This window comes from Pongo abelii, chromosome 13 (assembly GCF_028885655.2).
Source record: "Pongo abelii isolate AG06213 chromosome 13, NHGRI_mPonAbe1-v2.0_pri, whole genome shotgun sequence".
NCBI lineage: Eukaryota > Metazoa > Chordata > Mammalia > Primates > Hominidae > Pongo > Pongo abelii.
This window is the reverse complement of record NC_071998.2, coordinates 91,555,148-91,570,045: the sequence shown is the minus strand read 5'-3', so window position 1 is coordinate 91,570,045 and position 14,898 is coordinate 91,555,148. Positions and strand designations below refer to the sequence as shown.

The 14,898-nt window shown below is 37.6% G+C and overlaps 1 protein-coding gene across 1 annotated transcript in view; it reads right to left on the bottom strand.

The window, feature by feature from the left end:
- The window catches only part of TMEFF1 (transmembrane protein with EGF like and two follistatin like domains 1), a 102,225-nt gene that overhangs the window by 48,210 nt on the left and 39,117 nt on the right, over positions 1-14,898 (bottom strand). Inside the window, exons 4-5 of the mRNA XM_009244697.4 lie at positions 13,466-13,492; positions 10,032-10,128 (exon numbers count right to left, since the gene is read on the bottom strand). Coding sequence (XP_009242972.2) covers positions 10,032-10,128; positions 13,466-13,492 — 124 coding nt within the window. The remainder of the gene's footprint in view (positions 1-10,031; positions 10,129-13,465; positions 13,493-14,898) is intronic.

Sequence of the window (14,898 nt, the reverse complement as noted above, 5' to 3'; positions counted from 1 at the left end):
AAAAAACACTCCCTAAGTCATTTTAAAAGGCCACATAACATTAAAAACTAAAGAACAATTATAACTCATTGACTACAAACGAATACAAGAAAAATCCATGAGTCCTGACTGATTGATAGAAAAGAAAATCTCACTCTTTCAGTAGATAGAATACCAACTAATAATGTATAGGTACCAAAAGAGATTGAAATCATAAAATAAAAGTAAAATGCTCTAAAAATGAGTACTCTGAAAACAAAAATGAGCTCCTGGAAATTAAAAATTGCAGCAGAAATGAAAAACTCATAAACTTGAAGAAATTTCTCAAAAAGTACAGCAAAAAAAATTTAAAACAGAAAACAAGGGAAAAAAGATAAAATGAGACTAGTCCAGGATGTCAACATCCAAGTAACAGGAGTACCGAAAATAGAAAAAAGAGGAAAGGAAATCATCAAATAACTAAAGAAAATTTTTCAAAACGGAAGTCAGTAAGTATCTAGGAAAGGGCATAACATTGTGAGGTATCACTACACTGGAGACCAAAAGAAGACTCTACATGCTTCAAGAGAGAAAAAAATCATATACAAAGGATCAAGAATTAGAATGGCTTTAGACTTCAACAGCAACACTGGAAGCTAGAAGACAACAAAGCAACACTTTCTTAATTCTCAGGGAAATTTGTCTCACACCTCGAATTATGCACGTGCAAAGTTCTAAATAAAATATTAGGTGTGGAATAAAAATACTTAAACACTTCAAACAAGGTCTCAAAAGTTTTTAAAATATTATACCTTTTCATAAGAAGCTGCTAAAAGAAGTAATAAAATGAGAGAGTAAAACCAAGAAGTTAGAAGCAAAAACAGAAGAAACACAGTACCCTATATAGGAGGGAGAGACAAAGGAATTTCTAGGAGGATCCTAGTGGTATAATAAAAAATATTCTTGGTCTTTGTTCCCAGTTCCTGGTATAGAGTTCCCTTGACATTTCTTGAGTGATAAGAGAGTTCTTATATTCTAGTGAGATGACTCATGGGGTGAGGGGACAGGGAGTTAATGTCACCACAAAAACCAACCACAGTGATTAGAGGGTTAGAACTTCTGCCTCCCAGCCCCACCCCAATTCTCCTACCTCTGGGAAGGGGAGAAGGGTTGGATGTTAAGTTCAATCACCAATGACCAATGAGTTAACCAGTCATGATTACATAATAAAACTTCAGTTTAAAAACTCAGAATAAGGGGGGGTTCGGGAGCTTCCAGTGGGTGAGCACATCTCGGTGGTGCACTTGACTCCATGGGGACAGAAGCTCCTGCACTCAGGACCTTTCTGGACCTGCTTTATGTACTTCTTCATCTGGCTGATCATTTGTATCCTTTACAAATAAATAATAAGTATAGTGCTTTCCTGAGTTCTGTGAGTTGTTTTAGCAAATCAGCTAGGGCACGGGAACTCCAAAATTTACAGTCATCTGGGCAGAAGTGGGGGTAGCCTGGGGACCTCATTTGCAGCTGGCTATAAAGTGGGGGCAGTCTTATGGGACTGAGTCCTTAACCATGGGTCTGTGGTAACTCCAAGTAGTTACTGTCAGAATTTAATTGAATGGTTGGACATCTAGGTAGTGTCAGAGAGTTGGAAAATTGATTGTTGTTGGAAAAGATACCATACTGAAGGGAGATCCTGGGATGACAGCTATATACAAGGTGTAGAGGGCAATCAGTCCACAATGAAATAGTTTAACTCTATAGACAGCTGTGTGGATGGCCATCATTACCAAGATGCCTAGTGCTACCGTACCCAACTTTCAGTCAGAAGATAGACTGCCCAGGTAAGCCTGGCCCAGATTCTTATCTGTAGTTGGCCTGTCTTGACCATAAGATAATGAAGTTCCTCATCACACACCGGGGCCTGCCGGGTTGGCGGGCGGGGGGGGGGTCTGGGGGAGGGATAGCATTAGGAGAAATACCTAATGTAAATGATGAGTTGATGGGTGCAGCAAACCATCATGGCACATGCACTATGTAACAAATCTGCACGTTGTGCACATGTGCCCCAGAACTTAAAAGTATAATAAAAAAAAAAAATGAAGATAATGAAGTTCCTGCTCTCCCCTCCATGTCCTGCTGCAAGAACAACTCAGCCCACTCAGTTAATTGACATAGTCCTGACAGCTGAAGGTGAGATATGGGGAGATTATAAGTAAACAACACAGAGCAGAGCAGTCCATTCTGATCACATTTCTACCAGTGATCCATACATTAGAATCCTATCAGATGCCTCAACTATAGTGAGCCTACGTTCTCCATGACCCTGTGACTCCAATACTCATGGCTTTGTCCACTGACTTCTCTAAAAGGGAATCTTGTAAACTCTCTGAGGAGCTGAAAACCAGACCCTGCCACAGAGGCTGTTCAAAGTGTCTTCTGTAAGCCTTCCTCTCTAAGTGGGCACTATTGCCCTTTCCTTCCATGGCTAGGTTAACACAAGGTACTGGAAATAACAGCAGTATTCTATTTTGTACCCTAGGTGTTAGGTACATAGGTAGCTTTTAATAGGTATTCCTTAAATTGCACATGTATGTTTAAACACTTTTGTATACAGTATACATTTTACAATAAAGACTTTAAATAAGGTACAGAACTATGGGTATAGTGTGATGTCATTAGTTTTTTAAAAATAAAATAAAAGAACATATGTACATATTTGCTTGCACATACATAAAATACCCCAGGAGATTAAACAAGAAACAGATCACAGTGACTGTGTCTAGTGAAGACAACTGAGTGACTGGGAACAGGGGTGGAAATGAGACCTTTCACTCTAGAGCCTTTTTAAGCTTTTGAATTGGCAGCACTAAATTTCAAAGGCATGAATGCATATATACATACATAAATGAATGCATAAATTCAATATCTTCTATGATTTAGCACTATAATTTTGGCAAATCACAACTCCAAGTCTTTAAAACAGGGATAATACCTCAAAACACTGATGACAGGATCAAATAAGATTTTGTAAAAAGCCCTTTGAAATCTATCAAATACTGTGCACATCTGAATGGTATTATTATTACTGAAAAACATCCACCCTTTCGCTTCCTTTTTTCTTAACCCTATATAGAAAGTACTATTTCTTCTCAATATAGTAAGTTTATTTAGCAGTTAAGAAAACATTGGCTTAAACTAATTCATGTCAAGTTACTGAGATTTAACAAACACCTAATAAAGCCTGCAACAAATTCAATGCTAGTCTTTTTCACACATATTAAATCCTTACAACCACCCTGTAAGCAGCTCTAAGTGAATAATAAAGGCCTAGTGTTGATTGCCACTAATTCAACAAAGGCCTATAAAAGGACCCATGGTAAGATACCCAATCTTACAGGCAGTTTACCCAAGACAAAAATCAGCAAGACAAAGTCCCTGCCCTCAGGAAGCTCACAATCTACTTAGTGCTATGCAGAGATTGCTTTTTCAAGACCAAGGAGGAACACAGGATATGGTCACATAACTCATAGGAACTGTGGGAGAACGCAAGGTAGACTTATAAGAAGAGGTGGTGAATCTGACCTAAGTCACACGGCATCTAAGGCTAGAAGGAGGAATAGGAGTTAAAACAAGCTGATAAACAGGAATGGGACTCCAGGCAGAGGGAATAACAGGGGCAAAGTGGGTAAGAAAGTGTTCAATAATAACAGTGCATTCAGAAAACTGCAAGAGATTGCAGGGAGACGGAGTTTTGCATTTTAAAGGCAAAACTCTCTTACTGGCAACTGTCAAAGGACTTTAAGAAGATATTTCTGGGCTGGGCGCAGTGGCCCACGCCTGTAATCCCAGCACTTTGGGAGGCTGAGGCGGGCGAATCACGAGGTCAGGAGATCGAGACCATCCTGGTTAACACGGTGAAACCCGTCTCTACTAAAAAAAAAATACAAAAAATTAGCCGGGCGTGGTGGCAGGCACCTGTGGTCCCAGCTATTCGGGAGGCTGAGGCAGGAGAATGGCGTGAACCCCAGAGGCGGAGCTTGCAGTGAGCCGAGATCATGCCACTGCACTCCAGCCTGGGCAACAGAGCAAGACTTGGTCTCAAAAAGATCTGGAAGGCCGGGTGCAGTGGCTCAGGCCTGTAATCCCAGCACTTTGGGAGGCCAAGGCAGGTGGATCACGAGATCAGGAGTTCAAGACTAGCCTGGCCAAGATGGTGAAACCCCGTCTCTACTAAAAATACAAAAATTAGCCGGGCGTGGTGGCGGGTACCTGTAATCCCAGCTCCTTGGGAGGCTGAGGCAGAGAACTGCTTGAACCTGGGAGGTGGAAGTTGCAGTGAGCCGAGATGGTGCCCACTCCACTCCGGCCTGGGCGACAGAGCAAGACTCCGTCTCAGAAAAAAAAAAAAAAAAGAAGAAGATATTTCTGGATAAAGGAGCCTGTCATTACTAACATCCAGATTATACTCTGGATAAAATAATGCTTAATAATGTTTATGTTTAAAAAAACAACACAAAATTATTTTTCCATTATAATCTAAGGGGCTACAGTAAGGACTTACTAAACCTAAAAATAGTTTTAAAATATCCAGAATAAGGCAGTGCTAAATGACAAAAATTACTGCCACCTCTGATTAGGAGGAAATAAGAGCAGAAGAATAGAAAATGTACTTCTTCAGTTCTTGTTTTAAAAAGTACATGAAGCTTCCAGAAAGGAGGATATACTGCAGGACACAAATGTGTAACATTACTCTGTTTACACAAGAGAAAAGATATCACTGCACCTTCTGAGGAAGAGACTTGCCAGATTGTAGTACTGACCAGAAATCTGCATCAAAACAGAAAATGGTACCACAAATGACTAAGATGTCCAGCAGGTGGATTAAACTGGTTATCCATGTTGTCTGCCACACTCTGCACCTGTATGATTCTCTGAGCAACTCTGAGATATTTATATCACTCAGGGGGATAAATGGAAACAGCATCTCCAAAAAGGAGACTGATATAAAAGAGGCAGAAGAGCAGGGGCTAGTTCCATAAAGTGCATTGCAGACAAAATTCAAAAGGAATAACTGGAGGATTTTTAACTCACCTGTATTGGCATTAGGCCTGATGATTCTACAGACTCCTCACACCATTCCTCGGCAGGGATTTAGGTCGGGTATATAAAAGGTACTGAAGTGAAGGAGTCCTATGATTATGTGTCCCCACTATCCAGAGAAGCAGCTGATGGCTATCTTACAGCAATAACTTCGGCCTTGGACAGATTAGAAATACTGTTTAGAAAGAGAGGGGGTGTGGTACTAAGAATATGTGGTGTAAAAAATATAAGTTGCTGTAAAGGAAGTGCTGTTTTCAAGCTTTAAGACCAAGTAGGAAGTCTATGCACTGTTTCACAGTGGTCACAGTGAAATACTGAAACCCACTTATGTGGGGAGTCATATTTCTTGGAGCCTCAACCACCTACACCTCTAGGTATAAATTTGAAAGGTAAGCATTAATGAACGTAACTGTCACAAACCCAAGCAAAGCCCACAATGCCATCAAAGAAATGCAGTGAGTTTCAGGAAGGAAGGGTGAGGGGGAAGCCTCTTAGAAGCAAAAATAATTTAAATTATAAATGAATTAAAATAACCATTGAGCAGACAAGACAGATAAAATACATACAATGAATAAAGTTCATGCACTTCACTCAGAAGAACCTATATACTCTTATTTTACATTTAGAACTTATTCCTACTTTAGATACAGTTTCTGCGAGTGTTTGTTTCCTATTCCAGGGAAGCAGAGAAGCAAATTAAAAATTGAGGGCATCTACAAACTCATTGCCGAGGCACACTGACAGCATCTAGAAGCAGCAGCTAACAGCCTTACAAGACAGAAGAAAACATTTTTAAAAAACAGATATAGAACCCAAAACACAAAGCTAAATGAAGCCTTAAGTGCAGCAGTGAAACAACCACACATCATGGGCCTCTACATGCGTGTGCACAACACAATAGACTGATTCCTTGTCATAAGACCTATGTTCTGGTTCTCCATTCAGCCTTTCTGAACTCACCTTCACCTATAAAAATCAGGACAATACTTCCTTGCCTTACTACCAAACAGAACTGCTCAGAATAGCTTAAAAATATATTATGTGTCAAAAATGCTCTGAAAACTGTAACATACTACATGATATGTATTGTAAGAGTATGTTAAACGTATTCTGTATATTCTGTTTAAGAAGGCAAAGAAGTATGTAATGTATTTAAATCAATTTCTATTTAAATGGCTAAATTAAAAAAAAAGCACTTCTCTTAATAGCAGAAAATTAACTTACATGGTATCACTTATCCCCTCACCAAAATGCCAGATTTTTTTTTTTTAACAACCATTAGCAAGAGAAAGAATTTTTAAAAGCAAGAGAAAGATTTTAGCTGCTCTTTGCAAATCAGATAGGTTGGATAACATTTCTTCTGACAGGAAAGACATTTTAAATTGAGAAAAGACAAAGTACGTTTGATTTTCTGGGTTGTTTGTTCGTTTGTTTTTGGAGACAGGGTCTTGCTCTGTCACCCAGGCTGGAGCACAGTGGCGCAATCATGGCTCACTGCAGCCTAGATCTCTCAGGCTCAAGCAATCCTCCTGCCTTGGCCTTCTAAAGATTCTGAGATTACAAGTGTGAGCCACCACAGCTGGCCTACAATAAAATTTTAAATGAATACTTACACCTAAAAAAATACATGCAGTACACATCTATTATAGTTTACTATAGAGCAATACTTTTCAAACTGTAGGTCATAATCACTAGTGGATTATGAAGTCAATTTAGTGGTTCACTGCCAGTATTTTATAAGAAAGTAGGATAGAAAATATTAGAGTACATTGCCTTTAATAAAGGTAAGTACTATTCCACAGAATTTTGTTTGACTTAATATTTATTAGTACCATGTGTATATAAACAGGAGTGCTGGATAACAATGCAAATGTATTTTTTACATGAAATGTAGTCAAAAAAGACTGAAAGTCACTGGTAAGAAATTCAATAAATAGGCAGTTGATTTCTAGATGCCAGCTAAGAACTAACAGAATTTAAAAGCAGCTAGCACTCAGAGTGACCAAGGCTTAATACAGAAGTAAAGAAATCACAGCTGGGACCAGGCTGATGAAGAGGGCAGTGTTTTTGTTTAAAAAAAAAAAAAAAAGTAACTGGGCAGCAGTCCTCAAAGTAGGAAAAAGAAGATAACATCCCTTCCTGGAATTTTTTCTTTAAAGGAAAATTAGAAAGAGGCAGATAGTAAGAAAAGCACTGTACTATTAATTAGAAGAATATACCCGCATCAAACCCTCTGACATTAGTCCTCAATGGTTTCATCTTTAAAATGAGAGGATCAGACTAGAAGATAAATTTTTTATTTATTTTATTTATTTATTTATTTATTTATTTATTCTTTTGAGATGGAGTCTCGCTCCATCGCCAGGCTGGAGTGCAGTGGCGCAATCCTGGCTCACTGAAACCTCTGCCTACCAGGTTCAAGCAATTCTCCTGCCTCAGCCTCCCGAGTAGCTGGGACTACAAGTGCATGCCACCACGCCCAGCTAATTTTTTTATTTTTATTAGAGACGGGTTTTCATCATGTTGGTCAGGATGGTCTTGATCTCTTGACCTCATGATCTGCCCACCAAAGTGCTGAGATTGAGATTACAGGCATGAGCCACTGTGCCCTGCCTGAAGATAAATATTAAGATCCTACCTTAATACTCTGATTTCAATGCAGTTTATAATAATTAAGTCATAACAGAACTACTTGAATTAAACTGAGCTTTTGTTCTTAATAACTAAAAGTTTATCTTTTAATAAGAAAATTATGTAACATCTTAATAAATAATAGGTTTTTATATTAAAATCAAGACTTAATGGCTAATGTCATATTTCTGCAGCTTTCCATTTTCCAGACCTAAACAGCCCAGCTGGATAGGTAAAAATTACCTTTAGATACATTACTATTCACCTGGTTAGCAACCATGAAAAACACATGGAAGGTGCCTTGAGGGAGTTACATAACCACCATATAACTTTCTTGGTACCATGGCCCATTTAAAAGTTAAAAAAAAAAATTAAATAACCACTGAGATACATTTACACTGTTAAAACAACTGCAATCAGTAACAAGTGCTTTACAGACTAAAAGATTAGATATTACCAACATTTCCTTTTGTCTCTTTCCATAGAAGGATCAAACACTTTAGCTTAATCACTTTTTTCTAGATAAAGATACCAACTGCTTCCTTCGTATTTTCCTCTTGTTGCATCAATTTCCTTGCCTGATGTTGGCTGCTTATCACTGTCTATGTGCTCCTTAGCCTGCTAGTAAGAGCCTGCATGCTCCTTACTATTGGTAAGCGCTTCCATGGTCTATGTCCACTTCCTTATGCTTAGAGCTGGTATCTACAACAATAGTGGTGGCAAGCTCTCAGATAAATAGACACACAAAAAATTAATTTAGTAAACACGACAGAGTTGCTCTGATTGGGAATAGGCTACATATTACATTATGAGGGGGTGTTTACATAAAGATATGTATTTTATCATGTAGATGTCTAGAACTCCCGGCCTCAAGCAATCCTCCCACCTAAGCCTCCCAAAGCACTGGGATTACGGACATGAGCCATTGCACCCAGCCTATCATGCAGATGTCACATCTGGAGCCACTTCTGAGACTAGATGGAATATGTTTCAATTCTAAGCAAAAGACCTCATCTTTTTAAATTTAGGCATGAAAAATGATAATAGAAAAATGTATAAAATAGGGATGAATAGAAGCACCATGAAAGGAATAAAAACAGACCAATAGATCAAGCCAGTCAATCACTGACAGCTATTTTGACTCTGAACACTATTACAGAAGAGTACTAAGGAAAAATATAGACACATATACATATATTAAGGTGTTTCATCATGCCATATCATTAGTACAAAATAAAAGGAAGAAACAGCATAATATCTATTATCAGTTCTCTCTGTAAGTCCATATTGCTCATCATTTCTCTATTGTTCTATAGGCCAGTATCTGCTTTGGAAAACATGTTCTTCCAAATCAAACCACTCCGAATGAAATGAATGGACACGGGTCAATCTATGTGACCAATGTGCAGAAACAGTAAATGCAGGTTTTGTTGAGTCCACTTTTTATTGAACTTACTTGTCTTTTGCCAGTTCTCACCTACTTTGAAATATGCACCAAATAAATTAACACAATTTTACCAAGTGCCATCCAAATAGCTGATTTTATACATAATACTGAAAATTGAGTGTTCTTAATTTGCAAAACTAACTTTGGACATTAATGCTAATTAGATCATATTATTACTGTTCAGTGAAAGGCTCGAATACACAGTTAAGGGCTGAATAAATACGGAACTGGAAAATACACACCAAAAATATGTACAAGTAAGGAAGAAAGCACAAATATCTTATAGAAATAAATGTTTTAAAATAGATACTAAGTGGAAACTGAGGAAGTGAAGAAGATCCATTTATGCTCCCAGGTCCTAAAGTCAACATTAAAGCTTTTAGAATCAAATATGCAAAAAGCCAGCACCACAGGAAAATGAAAGAAGAATGATATTGGAAATAAATAAGAATACTGATGAAAGGAAAAATCAAACATGACTGTTGATAAATGTCTGCAGCCTTACTGTTCTAAAAAAGAACACCATTTCTTACAGGGAATGAATGGGAAATTGGACAGACAGTGCTGTCAGCTATAAAACCTACCTTAATGAAGGCTGAACATGAGTGAGAAAAGCACTTGGTATAAAATATATAAAACTATCGGGAGGAAAAAAGTCATAGATAAAACCAGAAAACTATAAACGGATTATCATTCTAAAATATAACACTTAAACTTATTTAAATAGCCATAGTATTATATCAATTTAAAAGTCAATAGACTAGCATTAAACAAAAAAAAAAATTTGAAAACACAAAAGATACAGAACCAGGTAAATGATACCTTTCCACAATATAATCATAATGATGATTAATCTCTAAATAACTTTGTCCCTTCCCCTCAACCAACTCACCCAACATTTTCTGCATCTTCATCACATTCAGCTTTATATTTGCAGGGTCCACACTTGGAGTGTTTTCTGTGAACTTCTGCCCCTGACCCTTCCTCTTCTGTTTAAAAAGAAAAATCAAATTTTCAACCAAAAGTTGGGATCCTTTCCAGATATGCTTCATGTTTTCAGGAGTCATTATCCTGTTTCTGAGGAAAATGTACCTGAGCTCTTGAAAACAGTCACTTCCAAAATCTACCAATGCTTGAAGTTCAAAAATGTTGCTAGTACTCAGTACAACATATTTTGTGAGGAAAAGAAGTTTTGGTGCTGAAAAATGATCCCTTAAACTATGTAGGCAGAACAACACAGTAGGTTTGATAATGAATTGCTTTTTTAAAAAAATTACCATATAACACTGAATAAGGGAGAAAGAAAAGAGACAGGAGCAATACATTTAAGTCCTGTGATTACCCTCCTGTTGGAATCAGCCTGTGCAAAGCAGGTCAGCAGATACGCGCCTGACCACAAAAGAATGTAACTCTCACCTTTTCCTCACATCAGTTTCATACCTGTCTTTCTAACTACATAAAAACTAATTTCAGAGTTAAAAAAAAAATACTTATCTCCAAATTTTAAAATGGAAAAGGGTCTCTTTATAAAGGACTTTTCTTCTTTTTCTACTTGGTCACTTAGCACAGCCAAAAATATGCAGATACAAAAGTATGCAGGTCTCCTATGACCCAACGCAAAAGAAAAAGAAAAAAAAACAGTAAATACTGCCAGCCCCAAACTCAGCTCACATCCCACACTGAAAGGGCCTTACACTTTGTGGGTCTCAACTAGAGTGGATCATATCCTGATAATCTCAAACTGGCCAGGGAGATCAGTTCTGAAATCAACTTAAGGATTTCAGTTCATTCAAGGGATTTCCCTCGAATTTGGTTTGAAAAAGAGTACTATTCAGGGAGTGTCTTTTTTTTTTTTTTTCCAGACGGAGTCTCACTTTGTCATCCAGGCTGGAATGCAGTGGCGCAATCTCAGCTCACCACAACCTCTGCCTCCTGGGTTCAAGTGATTCTCCTGCCTCAGCCTCCTGAGTAGCCGGGATTACAGGTGCACACCACCATGCCCGGCTAATTTTTGTATTTTTAGTAGAGACGGGGTTTCACTATGCTGGCCAGGCTGGTCTTGAACTCCTGACCTTGTGATCCACCCACCTCAGTCTCCCAAAACGCTGGGATCACAGGCATGAGCCACCACACCCGGCCTCAGGGGGTGTCTTATAATAAAGATCGTGTTAAAAAGGTACACAAATCTGCCATGCCTGTTTGGTAATGCTTCCAAACTTCTAATTTTTGGTGTCTGCCTGTCCTTAAATAGAAAATATTCCCCTAAACTCTCATGAATACTCCCAAACAGATACCAGGGATTATCATCCTAAGTAATTCTGAGGCCCCAAAACATCATAATATTCAGAAATACTACAGTTACCATGAGCTCACTAAGGTCTGTATATTAACTGGAGCAAACCACTTAGCCCTTCTAACTCATGCTCTCAAAAATAAAAAATAAAAAATAAATGGTCAACCTACATCCTCAGGGCAAGATATCCAGCATTTTTTGTTTTGTTTTGTTTTGTTTGAGACAGGGTGCAATGGTGTGATCACCATTCACTGCAGCCTCAACCTCCTGGGCTCAAGCAATCTTCCCGCTTTAGCCTCCGAAGTAGCTGAGACTACACGCCACCACACCTGGCTTTTTTTTTATTTTTTTATTTTTTGAGAAGGAGTCTCGCTCTGTCGCCCAGGCTGGAGTGCAGTGGCACAATCTCAGCTCACTGCAACCTCTGTCTCCTGGATTCAAGCAATTCTCCTACCTCAGTCTCCTGAGTAGCTGGGATTACAGGCGCCCACCACCACGCCTGGCTAATTTTTGCATTTTTAGTAGAGACGGGGTTTCACCACATTGGTCGGGCTGGTCTCAAGCTCCTGACCTCAGGTGATCTGCCCGCCTGGGCCTCCCAAAGTGCTGGGATTACAGACATGAGCCACTGTGCCCGGCATTTTTTTGTTTTTTTTTTTTTGGTAGAGACAGGGTCTCACTATGTTGCCCAGGCTGGTTTCAAACTCCTGGGCTCAAGTGATCCTCCCATCTCAGCTTCCCAAAGTTCTGGGATTTTAGGCATGAGCCACTGCTCCCCACCCAATATTGTATTATATAAGCAAGTCTTGAGATCAACTCTCACTTCTTTAATATAGGAACAATGACAATGACAGTTTCCTAACTGAATACCTGACCACAGGGGCTAGACTACATGATCGCCTAAAATCTGTTCCAGCTCTAAGATCTGGAATTTATCATCTGATCCTTCACACCTGATTATAAAGCTTCTGCTTGAACATGTCCATCTACTTCAAATTCTATTGTTTGACAGCTTTAATCTTTTTTTTTTTTTTTTTTAGCTGAAACTGTCATCCTCGAATTTCTCCTCAGGACAGTTCTCCTATTCTCCAGGAGACCTTCAAAGTCCCTTCCAACTCTGAAATTTTAAGATTCTATGAAATGTAGAAGTATGAAGTGAGGTTTCAGGCAGTTTTGAAAGGATCATAACTGCAGGTTCCATTTGCATTAAGTGTGAATTGGACTGAAGTGGATGTTCTTTGGTGTACCCCATAATATCTCAAACATTATTTTGTATACAGTACATACTCATTAAGAATTATAGCCTCATTAGACTATGATATAGATTAGTCAATCTCAATTCTGATCATTTAAACTCCATTATATGCTATTACCAAATATTAATCTTTTAAACAACAGAAATAATTCATATATTTGTAAAATAAAATCAAAAACATAGATAGGAAATTGTTAAAGGTTTAAATTAAACTCTAAATTCCATGAGAGTTGTTGGGCAAGTCTTCCTTTTTCTATGCACAACTCCCTCTAGAGTTTTTAACCCTATACCATGAAAATTCCTTATGAGCAAAAACTTGAAAGCAAGGTATGGGAAAGAGTTACAAATACTCTGGTCCAAGCTAAAATCACTTGTGCGGATAATCCCAAGAAGAAGTCACTTTAATGCAACCTCAATTTAACAGGAACTACAACATCTTCCCCTTAGTCTGACAACAAACTTCCAGAGAAAAATGCAAGAAACAAGAATGCCTAGAGCTGAGAGGGAGAGTTGGGTTAGGAGTGATGGCTAAGGAGTGCATGGTTTCTTTTTGAGGTAATTAAAATGCTCTAAGAGTGACTGTGGTGATGAATATATAACTCTGAATATACTAATGAGTATATAACTGTGAATTTACTAAAAGTCACTGAATTGTACACTTCAAGTGGCAAATTATATGGTATGTGAATTATATCTCAAAGCTGATTTAAAAAAAAAAAGAAAAAGAAAGAAAGAAAAAAAAAAAGCAAATATCCTTTAAGAGGTACTTGAAACTTACCTCCTTCTCCAGATCCAGATCCATTATCTGAGAAGAAAAACAAAGAATGAATATGAACATTTTTCCTGGAAATTTCATCTTATCAAATAATAAAATTTCCTATCAAAAATAAAACTGTGATATCCATTCTCAGAGAGTCCTTTTCTCATATTTTGATATCTTATTTATTCTTACATACTTATTTTATGCTGCTCTTAAAATATAAATTGCTTATATACATAATCATCTATATTTCATACATCTTTGTATCCCATTAAGGACATACCCAGATGCTTTGCACAGAGTAAAGACAATAAATACTGTAAAGTAAAAGCCTAAATATAAATAATTAATTTTAATCCACTCATTTAAAAGATAAGAGAAAATTTTAGTTTTTGTTAAAGCTTGAGAGAAATAATGAATAAGCTGCTTTTATTAGAAAGGCAGGAAAAGAGCTTTGGGTCTTACTCCAAAAAAAAAATCTTCTTAAGGAAATCTGCGGATAAAGACCAAAAGCCAAAAGGTAAGAAAAGCCCCAAGGTTTAGGAAGCAAGGAACCAAAGGCTTGAGGTTTTCATGTTACTAATAAAATTAACTTCCTCTAGGAAATCCAATCTGAAGGAAACTTACCTGACTTGTCGTTAGTGAAATTAAAAAGAGCCTTCATCAAAGTTACCAGAAAGAAGCCAGTCTCAAGTATAATTAATGTAAAATATTTATTCTATAATCCTAAAGGAACCAACATATTAGCACAGAACATGTTGAAAAGAGGGTAATGATGTAAAATCATCAGCACAGAGTCATTTAAAAAAGCAGAGAGAGCAAGTGAGGAATTTGATGCTTTATCTAGCACTTGCCAGGGGACAGGATACCCTGGATCCTAAAGAACACATGCTAGCTCTCCAAATTGTCCTCTAGAGCAGAAGACAACACTCAGAACAATAGTGTTCCCTTCCCTTCAAGCTCCTTCAGACAATAATCAAATTCCCAGATACTGCAGAAACAGAAGGAATTAGAAAAATGTATATTGTATGCAGTACCCATTGTAAAATCTTCATGGGATTTTATGGAAAGTCTTAAATTATGTTCAATTTTGATTAATCAACCACAAAATGACATTTTCTCTGAGTAAATAAGGAGGAAATGAAAGAGTGATGGAACAGAAAACAAGAGAAGGAGGGAGGAAACTCAAAATTGTTTTTATGACCAAACTCTTCTTAGGAAAACACCCCTTTATTACTTCGATTCCACATACAATGATTGGTTACATATTATGTGACAGGCACCATGGTAAATGCGAGGAATAAAATGATAAATAAGACATATTCCCAGTACATGAGATACTACCCCCAATCTTTTTTTCAAACCATGTCTAATTTTAATAAATATAAAAATCTCATACCTTCGTCATTTAGAATCCTTAAATAAATTAAATACTGTGGCTACTCTGATAA